This window comes from Cervus elaphus, chromosome 20, assembly GCF_910594005.1.
Source record: "Cervus elaphus chromosome 20, mCerEla1.1, whole genome shotgun sequence".
In the NCBI taxonomy this organism is placed as follows: Eukaryota; Metazoa; Chordata; class Mammalia; order Artiodactyla; family Cervidae; genus Cervus; species Cervus elaphus.
The window spans coordinates 138,748,351-138,764,908 of NC_057834.1; the positions used below are offsets into that span (position 1 = coordinate 138,748,351).

The window sequence follows — 16,558 nt, forward strand, 5'->3', positions numbered from 1 at the left end:
ACCCAGCCTCCGGCCTGGCCCGTGGTCCGCACGAGGTCTGCACACGAGGCACCCCGCCGGGCCCGGCCCACGCCGTCGCGCCACGCGGCCCGAGGCTGCATCTCAGAGGAGCTGGTCTGCAGGTGGACAGGGGTGTGGGCACCGGGACAGACAGGCGGCAGGATGCTGGGGGAGCAGAGAGTGGGGGCCCTCAAGGGGACAGGGGCTCTGGCCTCGGAGACACTGGATCCTCTTTCTGGCTTTTCTTCAACTTCCATGATGAGACGAGGCCTTCACTGCCTCCTGGAGGAGCCCTGCCCGATGGGCGGCCTCTGCACCAGGGGAGCCCCTGGGACCCTTCTTCAAGTCACTGGGTGACAGCTCAGACACGCCCCGAGGGGTGAGCTGCACAGGGCCAGCGGGCCTGGGTCAGGGCTGGGGCCCGGGGAGGGGAGGGGGCCTGGGGAGGACAGGGGCCCCAGGGAGGGGAGGGCAGGGGGCCCCGGGGAGGGGAGGGGGCCCCGGGGAGGGGAGGGCAGGGGGCCCGGGGGGGGGAGGGGGTCTGGGGAGAACAGGGGCCCCAAGGAAGGGAAGGCAGGGGGCCCCTGGGGAAGGCAAAGGCCCCCAGGGAGGGGAGGGACCTGGGAGGACAGGGGCCCCGGGGAGGGGAGGGCAGGGGGCCCCAGGGAGAGGAGGGCAGGGGGCTCCTGGGGAGGGGAGGGGAGGGGGCCCCAGGGAGGGGAGGGCAGGGGGCTCCTGGGGAGGACAGGGGCCCCGGGGAGGGGAGGGCAGGGGTCCCCTGGGGAGGGCAGAGGCCCCCAGGGAGGGGAGGGGACCTGGGAGGACAGAGGCCCTGGGATGGGAGGGCAGGGGCCCTGGGGAGGGGAGGGGGCCCCAGGGGGAGAAGGGGCCTGGGGAGAGCAGGGCAGGGGTCCTGGGAGGGGACACTGGGGAGGGCAGGGGGTCCCGGGGAGGGCAGGGCCGGGTCCCAGGGAGTGAGTGTGGGCCTGTTCAGGGCGGCCAGGCACTGTGGAAGCTGCTGGGCACGGGGGAACAACCCCCAGAGCCAGGTCTCAAGGCTAAGCACTTTCTCCCGGGAAGGAACCCCCAGCCAGGCGCTCGTGGGGGAGTGTCGGGCTCCAGACATCCACATCCTGCCCCCGGAACCCGCAGCCATGACCACATGTGGCGGGTGGGGCGGGGGCCCTGCAGGTGTGGCCGTGGGCCTGGAGGCGGCCATTCTGCATTTTCTGGGGCCGCGTCCTCACGGGGCCCTTGGACAGGGGCAGGAGGGCCAGGGTCAGGGGAGGAGGCCCGGGACCTGGACAGCGTCCTGAAGCTGGAAACGCCGGGAAACGGATCGCCTGTGGACAGCTGGCCCCGAGGCCTCCTGCGAGAGGACACGGACGTGGTTCGAGCCGCTGCGTCCGAGTCAGCTGTGACGGCACCACAGGCCACTCCAGGCTCAGCGGCGGCCCCGCCGAGATCAGGCGGGATCACCCCTGGGGGGCTGGGTCCCGGCAGAGACACGCTGCTGAGCGCCCCACCCCGAGGCCCTCACTCTGCGGGGCTGCAGCCCCAGACACTGCCCTCCACGGGGCGTCTGCCCACCACCCCTTCTGCAGGCTGGAGGCCGCTGCAGCCCGCACAGACAGCCTCCGGGCAGGGGCTGGGGCACGCCCAGACCCCGGGGAAGGCTCTATCTGTGTGGCCGCAGTACTGAACTCACACCCTGCCTCCCGACACCTCCTGGAGGAGCTCACGGGGGACACGCTGCCTCCCCAGGGATCCCGGGCCTGGGCCCTCGGCGTCCCCATGGTGCCTGCAGCGGCGTCCTCTGGGGGCCACCTCGGCCCCAACGGAGGGGCTCCTGCCAACCAGCTTGAAGAGCACAGGGCACTGAGAGACAAAAGCTGCTTTCAAGGAGGACGAGATGACTGAGCACACGGCCGACCCTGCACCTTCCAGGGAAGCGGCAGAGACAGGCCCGGACCCCCCAGACAAGCAAATGTGATGATACCTGCTGGAGAGACCGGGGCTGTTTCATTTTAGAGCCAAGAAAAAAAAGCCTAAAGTCTTTCCAGTCACTTCTGACCAGGTAAAAAATTTATGATTAGATTTCTTTTGTACTCTCAAATTTGTATTTCTTTGTACTCTCAAATGTAAATTGGTTAACTGTCGGAAAAAGCCAGAGCCAGATCAGAGATGATGCTTTTGAACTGTGGTGTTGGAGAAGACTCTTCAGCATCCCTTGGACTGCAAGGAGATCCAACCAGTCCATCCTAAAGGAAATCAGTCCTGAATATCCGTTGGAAGGACTGATGCTGAAGCTGAAATTCCAATACTTTGGCCACCTGATGCCAAGAACTGACTCAGTGGGAAAGACCCCGATGCCGGGCAGCATTGAAGGCGGGAGGAGAAGGGGACGACAGGATGAGATGGTTGGATGGCATCACCGACTCAATGGACGTGAGTGTGAGTAAGCTCCAGGAGATGGTGATGGACAGGGAGGCCTGGCGTGCTGCAGCCCATGGGGTCGCAAAGAGAAGGACATGACTGAGCGACTGAACAAGTCCAGAGATGCCCAAGCGCACAGCACGGCTGGCAGGCAGTGACTCGCTGACAGGAAATCAGGGTCCTAAGTCCCGGGCGTCACCCCGCCATCGCCACCACCTCTCCCCACCACAGACGGCCACGCGGCCGCAGGTAAGTGGCTCGCGTGCCTGCTTGCCGGCTTTGTGCAGTGGGGACGTCTAGCCACTGGAATTCCTTCTTCATCTACGTTACATTCTCTCAGCAGGAGTTTCCCTCTTTACAGAAGGGATCCATTTTCATTTCGGCTTCGGCTGGTGCGCTGCAAAGGCTCTTGCTTTTTGTTTCAACAGAAGTGAGTTTATTAAATTCATCTCTCAGGAAAGCAGGCTTCACGTTAAGTACACAAATACTGTAGACGTACGTACGCGGAAAGCTGCCCTGGGAGCAGGGCGCTTGGCAACCGCAGCGTTTGCGGGGCTGGGGGAGCAAGACCCTCCGAAAGCGTGGCGGGGCCAGAGCAGGGTGGAGGGCATCGGCTGCGCCAAGTCCGAGCCAGTGGAGACGGGCAGGCATCCGATGGCAAGAGGGCTCACGACAGCGGGGCTGCGACGCGGAGCCCAGTGCTGGGCGCCAGCCCTCCTGGAGCAGGGCCAGCCCGCAAGGTAGGCTCGGGGACTGCGCTGAGACCGCCTGGCCAGCTCCAGGCCCACTGCCCTCCTCCGGAGGAGCACAGCGCTGCATCTGCGCTGGGATGCCCCGGGGCCCGCCTGGACCTCCACTCGCCCCTCTCCTCCCCACATGGGACCCCGCATCTGGAGCTGCAGCTGTGGTCCGTGTCCTCTCTGCCCCCCGTCCATGGCTACAGACGGCAGCTGGGACCCAGGAGGCTGCAGACACAGACACACACACACACGTACTGAAGGACCCACCGCCGACCAAAACGTGCTCCCTGCTTGCTCCTTGGTGTTGACACGAACGCCGCCAAGAACGACCAGCCCGGAGACGGGTCACTGGTGAGGAGACAGGACACAGGGACCCCAGGCCAACCTGGTGGCTGGCGGGCTTCTGACAAAACGGGCTTCGGCGGGCAGGGCAAGGGCGCGTCTCCTTCCTGTCGCATCACAGATCCCATCCCGAGACGAGATGAGGACAGGTGAGCAGCACCCTTGGGTCACCTATCCCACAATGGGCCACACGCCTGGTGAGCGCTGGGCCGAGGGCCGCGGGCAGCCGCAGGGACAGTGAGGCCCAGTGACCCGCCAGCTGGCGTGGACCTAAGGACCTGTCTGCCACCCTCTAAGCAGCTGGTGTCCTCACCCGCCTGGTGACAAAACCTGACAGAAAAGGTGCTTTAGGGGAAAATGAGCATCTTCTCAGTCTCCCTCCTGGAGACACACACGTATGCTTCCTTCCCGAACCTGGAGCAGGAGAGGCTGGAAGCACCCTGTGGCCTCCCCCCTCGGCTCCTCAGGCCTTCCGTGGGTGCAGAGGCTCGGACATGCGCCCTTCTGCCCAACCTCCCAGGAAAAGAAAAAAACGCGATCTGAGCACAACGCAATCCCCTCCTCAGCCCACAGATCACACCCGCGGCCGGGCGGGAGCAGTGTCACGGGTCAGCACTGACCATCCTGCCCGCGGCCCGTCACCGGCCTGCCCACTGACCTCAGGCCCGTGACAGTGAGCGCTGGCTCCTTAGGCTAAGACGCTGGCAGAGCCGAGACAATCAGACCCGTGTTCCTTCCTCCCTCTCCTCTAACGGGTCTGTGAGGGGCCCAGACCAGGCCTCCGGGACTGGCCCCCTGCCTGACGCACTCACTATTAATGACAAAAGCAGCTTTTTTGTGAAATGCAAAACACTGGTCACTAAACTCTGGATGCCAACCCAGAAACTGCTGGGGAACTTTTTAATCCTTAGAATCTTACCAGAGCGAGGCCAGCAAGGGCGGGAGGGAGGGGAGAGAGGAAGAAGGGGGCCAGCGGGCGGCGGGGCTTCTGTAGCGACCCCTAAGCACCTCCCGCCCTGAGGACGTCCAGGACTGGAGCCACGGGCCACGCAGAGGGAGCACCCGGACTGAGCCCTACCCTGACGGGACCTCACCTCACGTTTCAGCAGTCCCCTGTGGCTTGGAGCTGCGAGCTGAACACGCGGAGCCCTGGGGCAGAAAACCTGATTTAGTGGTTCCGCAGCTTAAGAGCTCAAGTCCTGAGGAGCGCACTGCGACAGTCAGCCCGCAGGAAACCTCGCTTCTGTTTTCCAAGTTTCAATGGAGGTGAATAAAGAAGTGTGACTTCCTCTCGCGTGACTCGTTTCTGACAACTGGACTTTCAGGTGATGAAGGGGTAGGTACACTGATTTGCTTTTGTGTTTTACCCCACTGCCATCCTCTGCTTGAACCTCCCCTCGAAGGAAGGAGTCACGAGGTCAGCTGACCACGGTCCTCGCAGAATTCCAGAGCTCTTCTACCACAAATAACCGGCCCTATAAATCGGGGGTAATTTCTCCCTCCTTTGGCTGTTTCCTCCTTGCCTTTTTCCTCTTCCCCTAATGCGGCAGTAATGTTCTGAAACACACAGAGCAGACGCTTCAGAACCACTCCTCAGTCCTCATGTATGTCTTAATCAAACCAAAGCACATCCGAGCAAACTGTGAGCTAATGGTGTGTGTATGTGTCATGTATGTGTCATGTATGTGTCATGTATGTGCGAGTGCAGATGCATCACGGACAGAGGCGCCACAGAAACGGCTTTATTTCTCGAAGTCTGAAAACACAGGCAGACTCGGCCGACACAGAGGCAGGCTGTGGGGATGGAGACGCTCCGGGTGGCACCTGCTCTCTCACAGTGGACGCTGCTTGCCCGGGGACCGGCGCTGCAGAATAAAGTTGGGCCCCTGTAACTGGGGGGCTCCCTTCGCTCCCGTGACTACCCGATGTCTGCTGTGCGATGCTCGAACCCCTGCCCCCCAGTGTGAGGCTAGCGGAGTCCAGGAGCTGGGGGCCTGGGCATGTCTTCATCACTGCGAGGCAGCGTCCAGGAGGCATCACTTCAGCCAGATCCACTTGTCCCCAACATCTTCGTTGTACCCAGCACGGTACTTGCGGCCCGGCAGCTGCGGGACGGAGAGCATGGTTACCAGCAGTTAACAGCAGACATGCGTCTCCTGCTCACTGACAGCCTCCCTGCTCCATCCCTCGCCCCCCAGGGCAGGGGGGCCTGCCCCTGGGGGTTCCTTGGGAATAAAGCACAACAGGACCCCGCCTCGGGAGCTTCCATCCTGGGGAGAGGGCCGTGGAGCCATGGGCAGAGGCTGTTCTGGCCCAGGGGAGCCGCAGCCGTGCGGGAAGGGTAGCGGCAGCGGATTTGTCAGCCCTCTTCCTCCGACCCTCCCGTCTCCTGCCTGCACCTCCCACAGGGACCCCACGGCCGGTTGGGGGTGGGGCCCGGGAACACAGGGCAGCCTCGGGGGGACCCTGAGTGACACAAGGTGGGAACCAGAAGCGGCCATGAAGCAGGAGCTGCGGGCGCGTCTCCCCTCAGCCACCCTCGTCCACGAGGCGTCCCCAGCCAATTGCCACAAACACAGCGGCTGTAGCAAGAGGAGAACAATCTAAGAGTTTACCATGCCTTCATCTCTATCACAGCAGAAAGCAATGTTTTATCGGAATGACGAACTGCAGCCTTGCATCCAGAGAACAGAGTTCAGACCTCAGGGACGATCCAGGAGGCTCCCCAGCCTTCCTAACAGCAGCAGGCCCGCCAGGCCAGCCACCAGCACCGCAGCATGGTACGGGAAGGCTCTGCCATCTTCTTTGTGAATCGGATTTTAAACCACAGAGCAGAGAATAAACACGAGCAGAGTCCGGAGCCGCAGAGTCCGCCAGCCTCTAGTAACCGTGCCACAGTCTGCTCTCTGCCCCTCTCGGGGCAGCACCTGACCGGTCGTGGGCGCAGAGCGGGGTCCCCAGATCCCAGCGGCCGTCTCAGTGCAGAGAAGCCGACAGAGAACCCCAGGAGGTTTCCGTCTGCAGTGTCTCACAGTGAGACGCAGAACTAGCTTCTGCCTTTTTCTCACTCCATTCCCCTTTCCACCAACCTGCGCCCCCACCGCCAATCCATTCCGCACTTGCACACCCGCTCCGTGGAGCCGTGAAGGCAGAGGTCATGGGGCCGCCCAGCGCGTCCCCCAGGAGGTGCCTGATGAGCCAGCAGGAGTGCTGCCCCTGGGCCTGGCTGGAGCTCAGCGCTCTGGCCCGCGCGGGCCCGTCCTGCGTCGGGGGGGAGCTGGCAGGGACGGTGGGTGTGAGTTCTGAGTGGGGGCTCCAGAGGCAGCGGAAATGAAGTGATGCTACTGAGTCTGACCGCATGGCATCTGAGGCCCTGGTGAGCCCTGATGTTAGGAAAGGCACCCAGCTTTACCCGCACCAGGCTGGATGGCAAGAGTGCCCGGACGTGGCTCAAGAAGTCCGAGGTCACAGAGGCTACACCGGGCGCTTAGAGATGCCGGCACAGGCTGAATTAGCCAGCTGCTCAGACACCAGCTAGTTGAAAAAAGAAACACACATATTTGCTCATTCTCCTGGAGGAAACAAATCCTCCACCTCTGACGCACTGTGTCCTAGCTGCTTTGAGAGACATGAACGCAAGTCCTATCTTCTCTAAGCTTGTAATACACAGAACACATAAGCCAGTCAGGAAGTGGGACAGCAGCAGGTGGAAACTGCCGGAGCGGTGGAGGGGTCTGAGTGCTCCCTGCCCAACCGGACGGGGAGAAGGGGACACGGTTCCAGAGAGGCGGAGCACCCACTACAAATACATCCACACTCGGGGCTCGTCTTCACGCCACAGGGTCGCAGTATCATACAGGTAAACGTCTTAATTCCATTTAACTCACATTAGCTGAAAAGGAAAGCTAACTCAACCCTTGTTCAAACAGCTGAAAATAGGACGCTTTCTAAAAATCCTAAAACAAAGTAACGACTGAACACGAGGGCAGCGCGGGCACCCCAGCTGGCCGGGCTGTGGGTGAAAGGTCTCCCGTCTCTTCACAGCTGCAGGTCCCGTGGAAACCTGCGCCTCTGCACAGACCAGTGCTCTCGGCGGGACGTCCACCTCTGACACTAACTTTCCTCGCCGAGGGGCACGAGTTATTTCCCATACACGGCAATACAAATAATGGGACATGCAGACTCATGCTTAACTTTAACAAGAGCTTTCCACGGAGCGTGAGGTGAGTTGGGGGGAGAGGGGCAGGTCTTAGCGCCTCTTCCAGCCACAACTAACGAAGGACAGATTGAAAGCCCTAAACATCTACTCACATTAAACAGCCTCTAAACTGAGAACGTGCATTTTAACATAAAAAACAGATGCCTAATTAGTCCTAACTAAGGTTTGAATGTCGAGAGGAAATACGAAACAGCCAAGTCTGTCCCTGTCTTCTTCAGCAGATTTAGATAAACTGATCCTAAGCCTTTTCTGTTTATTACAAGTTTGTCTTTAGTAAAGTGAACTTTGTAGAGGCAAGAACATGCAATATTAACATATTAAACTTATTAAACAACTCTATTTTAAAAAATTGTAAAGGAGAACTTGACACTGAAAATGAAAATAGTAACCTGAGATAGTAAGGAAATAAAAATAGCAGGAGAGAAAACTGAAGATCCTGTTGTCCTAGCAACTGTCTTGGACACGATCTGATTCATGGAGGGAACACAGTATCTTAATAGCATCTGGCCTCCTTAAATTGGAAAGAGACAGAATCGGTAAAGTGGAAACCGATTCATGGTTTGCCCACCCCAAGGAAGGGCTGTGCAGAAACAAAAAGTGACCTGATGCAGGGCTTGAAAACGGCTTAAAAAACTAGCAGGCACTCACGCACACATTCAGTGTTTACATGAGTTTGTTCACAGGGTCACTTCCATCTGCAGAGCTGGGGCAGTGCTGTGTGAATGGAAACGTGGTGATAAACGGCTCCCACGTCCCTGGAGACGGCATGGAGGCCGCAGGCCAGCAGGAGCCCAGCCAGGGCCACCACAGGGCTGCAAACAAGCGCCCAGGCCACGGGTCAGCGAAACCAAACCAAACCAGTCCTTCTCAGCACGTGAAAGTCCGAGACCCTGCCTCTCCTAAAAAGGTCACCCTTCACTAGTCAAGGCCCCCGTGTCACGGCAGGTGAAGTGGCCGAGCCCACACCAGGACTGACACAGAAGCCACCAGCCCAGTCTCGGAGGGGTCGCCCTGCGGCCCCCCGTGAAGGGCCCCACCTGCCCTGCTGGGGCCTCGGGGCCCTGATGACCTCCCTGGGCCTCAGTCTCACTGACAGTGCCTTCCTCTCCTGCACTCTGCCTGCCCCTCTCCCCCACCTGCACTGACGCTTCCATTCCTGGAATGAGCCGAGCCTGCCTCTACCTCCCAGGATCACTCCCCCCGCCCCCAAGTGTGGTGGGGACACCAGCACCCATGCGGGCAGGCACCCAAGACCTCTCCTACACGGCGGCCCCCACCCGAGCCCCCACAGCACTCAGAGGCCCTGCTATGCACTTGCTTATCACTGCCCATGCCCGCTACCCCTTACTCCTCCATGTCCCCAGGGCCTAGAGCAGCACCTGAAACAGAAAACATGCGACAGGACACCAGGGGTGTGCCTGGGGCGGCAGCAGGGGCTGCAGTGAGCAGGCCCCACCGCCCAGCGCTCTCGAGATGCCGTAGGTCTCAGCGCAGGGCTTCCCTTCCACACCCTCAACTGGGCTGAATGACTCTCTGTCCACTGCGCAAAGGGAGACCGAGCTTCCGCTCGGACCTTCTGCAGAAGGGACACGGAAGAACCAGCACGAAATCAGCTTTCAGATCATAAACAAAAACAGAGAAGCCTTTCGCTTCCAGCAAAGCAACAGCCCAGCACCCTGAAACCCTCAACACAAAACCTCCAGAAGCGCTTTCAGCTGCATTGCTCAGCAACGTGAGAACTCACCTGGGGCTGAAATGGAGCGGGAGCGGGAAACCAGGTGAGTGGCAGGCTCCACCCCCGGGCCACCTGCAGAGCACCGGGCAGGTGGTCCTGGCCACGCACCTCCCACAGGTGTGCCTCAGAAGTGACTGGGGGTGGGGGGAGGGGAAGGCGGGGGCGGGGGGGGGAGGGGAAGGCGGCCGGGGCGGGGGGGTGGGGAAGGGAGAACGCGCAAGGAGGTCTCAACTGGGGACCTTAAGAATTCACTGCCTCAGCCGGTCCTCACACAGCGTCGGCTCCTGATCCTCACCATCCGGACCTGGAATCCCACAAGCAGCAAAGGAAGCTTCAAGCCCGGCTCTTCCTGAATCCCTGGGCCTGGAGCCAGCAGCACAGTCCATCCAGGAGCAGGGCCGTCAGCATCAGCAAACAACACAGGATGCCCCACGCATGAAATACCCGGGTTGGGAGTCCACCCAACTACAAACCAAGGTAACTGATTTCCAGACAGTCTGGGTTCACCTGAATTCAAAACTTCCTGAACCATCCTGTCCTGGGGAGCGCCAGGGAGAAACACCCACAAAGCATGAATTCAGGGTCCAAGGTCTCCGAAAGGCAGCAGGAAATAAGCCACCACGGGTAGGAATCACAGAAAACGATCAATGACAAAGCCAGGCCTCCAACCCTGACACCACACACGGAATACAGCAGCTACGTTCAAGATGTTTAAAGTAAGAGAAGAAAGGAAAACAGAAGCAAGGAGTAAGATCCTACCAACGAATCAGAAAGTATCAGCTTAACAAGAAAGAAATTTAAATCTAGATCAATCTTGGTTAAACTCAAAAACACCAGAAACAGAAAGAGCAGAGAGTTCCTGGAAAAAAATGAGACCAAAATATTTAATTAAAAAAATAAAAGGATAACGTGCGATTTCGTTTTCCAAGAATTGGAAGCACTACCCAATAATCTCCAACCACAGAGCGTCCGCAAGCTCAGCCTCCCCGTAGGACCCAGGTTTCCGCCTCTCCACTACCATCACAAGGAGACAACAGGTGTGTCGGGAGAACACTGCCCCGCCTCCTTCCCAGGCTCCCCGCAAGCGCAGGGCCAGAGCTCCTCAGGCTTCTGAGGAGACCGTGATGCAGGTCTCGGTTTATTACCTTTATTACATTAATCAGGATGACACAGCTGACCCTTGAGCAACGCAGGGGAACCACAGACCGCGGAAATGGAGGGGGCCACAGGTAAGTTCTTACCCCCACGTTGTACAAGGACCAACAGAACAAACTTCTCATATTCCGACTGGCTAAAACACTCATTTTTAAATGCTGTTTTCCTGGACAGCGAGAAACCAGGGTAACTCATTTCTGCAGACCGTCGCCATAGAAAGCACCCTGTCGACTCTCGCTTATTCCAGGAAGTAAATGGCCGCAGAGCACCCTCCACTCTAGTACTGAACCAATCTGGCTGGGAAAGAAACAATCCCTTAAAACGTCCCCGCACCGCTCACTCAGGGAACCACCCACGTCTCAGTCCCTCAGAGACGGCGGCCTCACCGGCTGCTTGCTCAGCCATTTCTAGAGCTGTGCTCACAGCCGGGCCAGGGAACCTTCAAGGAGACAGACATCTTTCCAGATACGAACCATTGAAGAAGAAATTCACAGAAGGGTTTTATTAGTTCATCTTTATTCCCTGCAACACCCTTTCTAGAGTGAAATTTGGCAGTAACTGTTGCTCATGTCTTTAAGGTCCAAACAAAATTCTGTGAATGAAGAGATACACTCACTATTACTTACATTATAATTTCAACTTATCCTTTTTTAAAAATTCAGACTTAAATTGAAGAAAGTAAGGAAAACCACTAGACCATTCGGGTATGACCTACATCAAACCCCTTATGATTATAAAGTGGAAGTGACAAACAGATTAAAGGGATTAGATTTGATAGAGTGCCTGAAGAACAATGGATGGAGTAACACTATGTAACACTGTATAGGATGTGGTGATCAAAACCATCCCCAAGAAGAAGAAATGCAAAAAGGCAAAATGGGTTGTCTGAGGAGGCCTTACAAATAGCTGAGAAGACAAGTGAAAGGCAAAGGAGAAAAGATATATCCATCTGAATGCAGAGTTCCAAAGAATAGCAAGGAGAGATAAGATCGCTTCCTTAGTGATCAATGCAAAGAAACAGAGGAAAACAATAGAATGGGAAAGACTGGAGATCTCTCCAAGAAAATTAGAGATACCAAGGGAACATTTCATGCACAGATGGGCACAATGAAGGACAGAAACAGTATGGACCTAACAGAAGCAGAAAGTCTTGAGAAGAGGTGGCAAGAATCACAGAATTATACAAAAAAGATCTTCATGACCCGGATAACCATGATGGTGTGATCACTCACCTAGAGCCAGACATCCTACAGTGCAAAATCAAGGGGACCTCAGGAAGCATCACTATGAACAAAGCTAGTGGAGGTGACGGAGTTCCAGCTGAGCTATTTCAAATCCTAAAAGGTGATGCTGTGAAAGTGCCGCACTCAATATGCCAGCAAATTAGGAAAACTCAGCAGTGGCCACAGAACTAGAAAAGGTTAGTTTTCATTCCAATCCCAAAGAAAGGCAATGCCAAAGAAATGTTCAAACTACCACACAATTGCACTCATTTCACACACTAGCAAAGTAATGCTCAAAATTCTCAAAGCCAGGCTTCAACAGCATATATGAACCAAGAACTTCAAGATGTTCAAGCTGGATTTAGAAAAGGCAAAGGAACTAGAGATCAAATCGCCAACATCCATGGATCACAGAAAAAGCAAGACAATTCCAGAAAAATATCTGCTTCAATGACTACGCTAAAGCCTTTGACTTTGTGGATCACAACGAACTGTGGAAAATTCTTAAAAGAGATTGGAATACCAGACCACCTGACCTGCCTCCTGAGAAATCTGTATGCAGGTCAAGAAGCAACAGTTAGAACCAGACATGGAACAACAGACTGGTTCCAAATTGGGAAAGGAGTACATCAAATGTGTATATTGTCATCTTGGTTATATGCAGAGCACATCATGCTAAATGCCAGACTGGATGAAGCACAAGCTGGAATCAAGATTGCTGGGAGAAATATCAATAACCTCAGATATGCAGATGATACCACCCTTATGGCAGAAAGTGAAGAAAAACTAAAGAGCCTCTTGATGAAGGTGAAAGAGAAGAGTGAAAAAGCTGGCTTAAAACTCAACATTCAAAAAACTAAGATCATGGCATCTGGTCCCATCACTTCATGGTAAATAGACGGGAAAACACTAGAAACAGTAACAGACTTTATTTCCTTGGGCTCCAAAATCACTGCAAATGGTGACTGCAGCCATGAAATTAAAAGATGCCTGCTCCTTGGAAGAAAAGCTATGACAAACCTCGACAGCACATTAAAAAGCAGAGACATCATTTTACCGACAAAAGTCCAGCTAAATCAAAGCTATAGTTTTACCAGCAGTCACGTATGGATATGAGAGTTGGACCATAAAGAAGGCTGAGGGCTGAAGAATTGATCTTTTTGAACTATGGTGTTGGAGAAGACTCTTGAGAGTCCCTTGGACTGCAACGAGATCCAACCAGTCAATCCTAAGGGAAATCAGTCCTGAATATTCATTCATTGGAAGGACTGATGCTGAAACTGAAATTCCAATACTTTGGCCCCCTGATGTGAAGAGCCGACTCATTGGAAAAGACACTGATGCTGGGAAAGACTGAAGGTGGGAGGAGAAGGGGATGACAGAGGATGAGATGGCTGGATGGCATCACTGACTCTATGGACACGAGTTTAAGCAAACTCCGGGAGACAGTGAAGGACAGGGAGGCCTGGCGTGCTGCAGTCCACGGGGTCGCAGAGAGTCAGCCGCAACTGAACAACAACAAGAACTATCTGTGTGCACACGCTCGGTCATGTCCACCTCTTTGCCACCCCATGGACTCTAACCCTCCAGACTGCTCTGTCCACGGGATTTCCCAGGCAGGAATACTGGAGTGCGCTGCCCTTTCTTACTCCAGGGGATGTTCCTGACTCAGGGATCGAACCCACATCTCTTATGTGTCCTGCACTGGCAGGCAGATTGTTTACCACAGAGCCACCTGGGAAGCCCTCTCTAATATCATCATAATTTTTCCTAAGTCTAAAATCATTCTTAAAAAATGAAGTTATTTTTAAAAACACCTAAGAATTTTAAGAATTAGATTTCCCCAATCATTTAAACATTGACTAAAAATCCCAACATTTCTAACCATTACAATCCTAAGTCCAATATAGCAGCCTCCCTTTAATGGTCACAGATCAAAAATAAGAGAAAACACAATAAGGATGAAAAAAAGCCAAGTAGCCTTACTGTGTCGCTCGGTGAAATGACGAGTATGTCCAGCTTCTGGTGGACGAGCACAAACCAAGTCCCCCCGGAGCCACCAGGAAAAATGGACAACATACGAAAAATAACGTGTGCCAAGACATCAGAGGCAGGGAGGTTCCAAGGTCCTGGAAGAGGACAGCAAAGAGGGGGCTGCCTCCGTTCAGGGGCCCCGCCCGCACTTACTGGCAGGAGTGAAGCTGAGTGAGCCCAGCAGTGGTCAAGGCCCCCCCAGAGAAGCGGTCCAGCACAAGGACTCCATCAGTAAGGGCACACGGGAAACACAGCGGACCTCTCAAGCCCCAGGGCAGCGCCCGCCGGCTCGCCCTCTGACTGACACGGAGCCTGCATACTAAAATGCTGCCGGAGGACAGTAAGCACACGGCTGCAGCCTCACACCATCTTAACTGTTCTTCCAAAATAATGACTGGCATTTGAAAAAATACCAGTATACCAAAACATAAGATTAGATGTCCCCAAACGAAAAGACCAGAGGGATAATGAGTTTAAACAGATCTAACAGAGGTCCAAATATTACAGTTACCAGATAACTTTGTGACTGATATGCAAGAGAGATTAGATAACAAAATAATTTCAACAACTTGAAAAAATTTTTTTTTTAAAAGAAGGAAATTCTAAAATGAAAAACAACTATGATGAAAGTTAAAATCTCAACCACAGAAAACACAGGCCTAGGAGCAGATCCGGAAGAGCTGAAAAGAGTTAGTAATTAAGACAGAGTGAAGAACACATCTGGGCTGAAGGTCACAGAGACAGGATGGAGGACAGAGGAAAGAGGACACAGAACACGGCAGAAAGGGCCCAGCGTGTGAAGCCAAGGGGAGGGGAGAAAACGGGGTGCAAGCCAGGCTATTCTAAACCCGACAACACGTGTCAGCCAAAGAATGCTGTGGACTCTAAGCAAAGTACACACAAAGGGACAGACACACACCCCGAGACAGCACAGATGCTCAGAACCAAGTCAGAAACACTGCCTTAAAACACAGCAAAACCCTGCCAGACACATGTGGAAAAAGCCTTTCAAAAGAGCTCGGCAGCTCCAGGGGTGGGGGGCGGGCACTGCGGGCGTCACCAGGCTCCACCGCGGGCCTGTGCAGAGGGAGCGTGGGGACACCCCGGGGTGCGGCCAGGAGGAAACGCTGAACCGAAGGGCCAGGGTTCCCGCTGCCTGAGAAGGACGGGGAACGGGGGACAATGAGGAGGAGCCTGGAATTAAAGGTGCTGGTGTGCACTCGCGGCTGTCAGTACACTGAGACAGAAGTGAATACAGATGTACGTGTATAAAATAGGAATCTTGGGAATCCATAGTGATATAAATAAATGAACAAGCAGAGAGAGGAGACAGCATCTCTTTATAGCAGAACAGTAACTAATAATGTAGAAGGAATGGCAGAATCAGGATAATTATGCTTTGATAGCTATCATATTAACCATTAATTTAGCCAAGAAAATGAACAGATGCTAACTACTGGGTCAAAGTTTGATGAGGAAATGGACATTTACATGGTTTCAAAGTACTTCCACTGAAAATATTTATTAATTACAAAGAGTAAAACAGTAACTTTACAGTGAGAACACCATCTCAGTCAAGTGACCAAAGGTAACCGAGCCCATGACAGGACAAACAGGAATCACATGCTGCTTGATAAGATATAGTAAGTTCCCTAACATCCCTACAAAAACCACACAAAACCTAAGTCTGATCATGGGAAAATATCCAAACCAAATCAAACTGAGGGATGTTAAAAAATAACCATCCTGTTATCTTCAGAAGTGCCAAGGTCTTAAATATCAAGGAAAGTCTTAAGAACTGATCATATTCATAGGTTCTAAAGAGGCAAGAAAATTAAATGCAATCTATTATCTTGGCTTAAATCCCTTTGCTCTAAAGAACCTTCCTGGGACAGCTGATGAGCTCTGATCAAGGTCTGTGGGTCAGAGGTAGTAGCGCATGACTGTTAATTTCCTAACTCTGACAGCTGTGCTGTCGTCAGTGGGAGAATGTCCTTGTTTATAAGAATTACACGCTGCAGCCGTGGTCCTCAAACCTTAGTGTGTATCAGAACCGGCTGGAGGACTCCCTACAACAGGCCCCTGGCCCCTCCCCAGAGACTGCTCCGGGGGCCTGGGCTGCGGCCTGAGAACTGGCACTTCTCAGGGAGCCCAGGTGCCCTGACATGGGGACCACTCGCTGAGAATCGGTGCGTGAGGATGGCTGAAGATCACGGTCGTGATGCTGATCACTGACAGAGGTTCGGAAGTTAGTTTTCTATTCCTATTATTTTTGTAAGTTTGAAAAATTCCAAGATGAAAATCAGAATAACTTAAAGACCACCTTAACCAATAAGGGTGAGAATCTGCCGTCAGCAAAGCTTCCTCAGACAGAAGGACTGTGACCTACAGGAAGGTGTGAGACCAGGGAGGCCTCAGCAGCGGGGCAGCCAGGGGTCAGTGTGCGTGAACTGACCACACGAACAATAACCACAGTGTCCGAAGGTTTACATACAGACAGTGACGACAGATGACAGAAACAGCACACAAGAGCCGGGTCAAGGGGCCTGATACTGTGGAACTAGAGAACTACTGATGCATATGAGAAGTTAGTAAATCAAGGATGAACACTGTGATCACCAGGTTAGCCACTAAGAAACTATTGAAAAAATCATAACTAGTAAGCAAACAGTAT

The 16,558-nt window shown here is 54.5% G+C and overlaps 1 protein-coding gene and 1 pseudogene across 1 annotated transcript in view; one reads left to right on the forward strand and one right to left on the reverse strand.

Annotated features, from left to right (window-relative positions):
- Positions 1–1,162: 1,162 nt before the first annotated feature.
- On the forward strand, positions 1,163–2,183 carry LOC122676838 (annotated as a pseudogene).
- Positions 2,184–5,245: 3,062 nt separating this feature from the next.
- Positions 5,246–16,558, reverse strand: part of NDUFA10 (NADH:ubiquinone oxidoreductase subunit A10) — a 35,632-nt gene continuing 24,319 nt past the window's right edge. Inside the window, exon 10 of the mRNA XM_043876957.1 lies at positions 5,246–5,623. Within this exon, the coding sequence (XP_043732892.1) occupies positions 5,555–5,623 (69 nt within the window). The 3' untranslated portion in view covers positions 5,246–5,554. The remainder of the gene's footprint in view (positions 5,624–16,558) is intronic.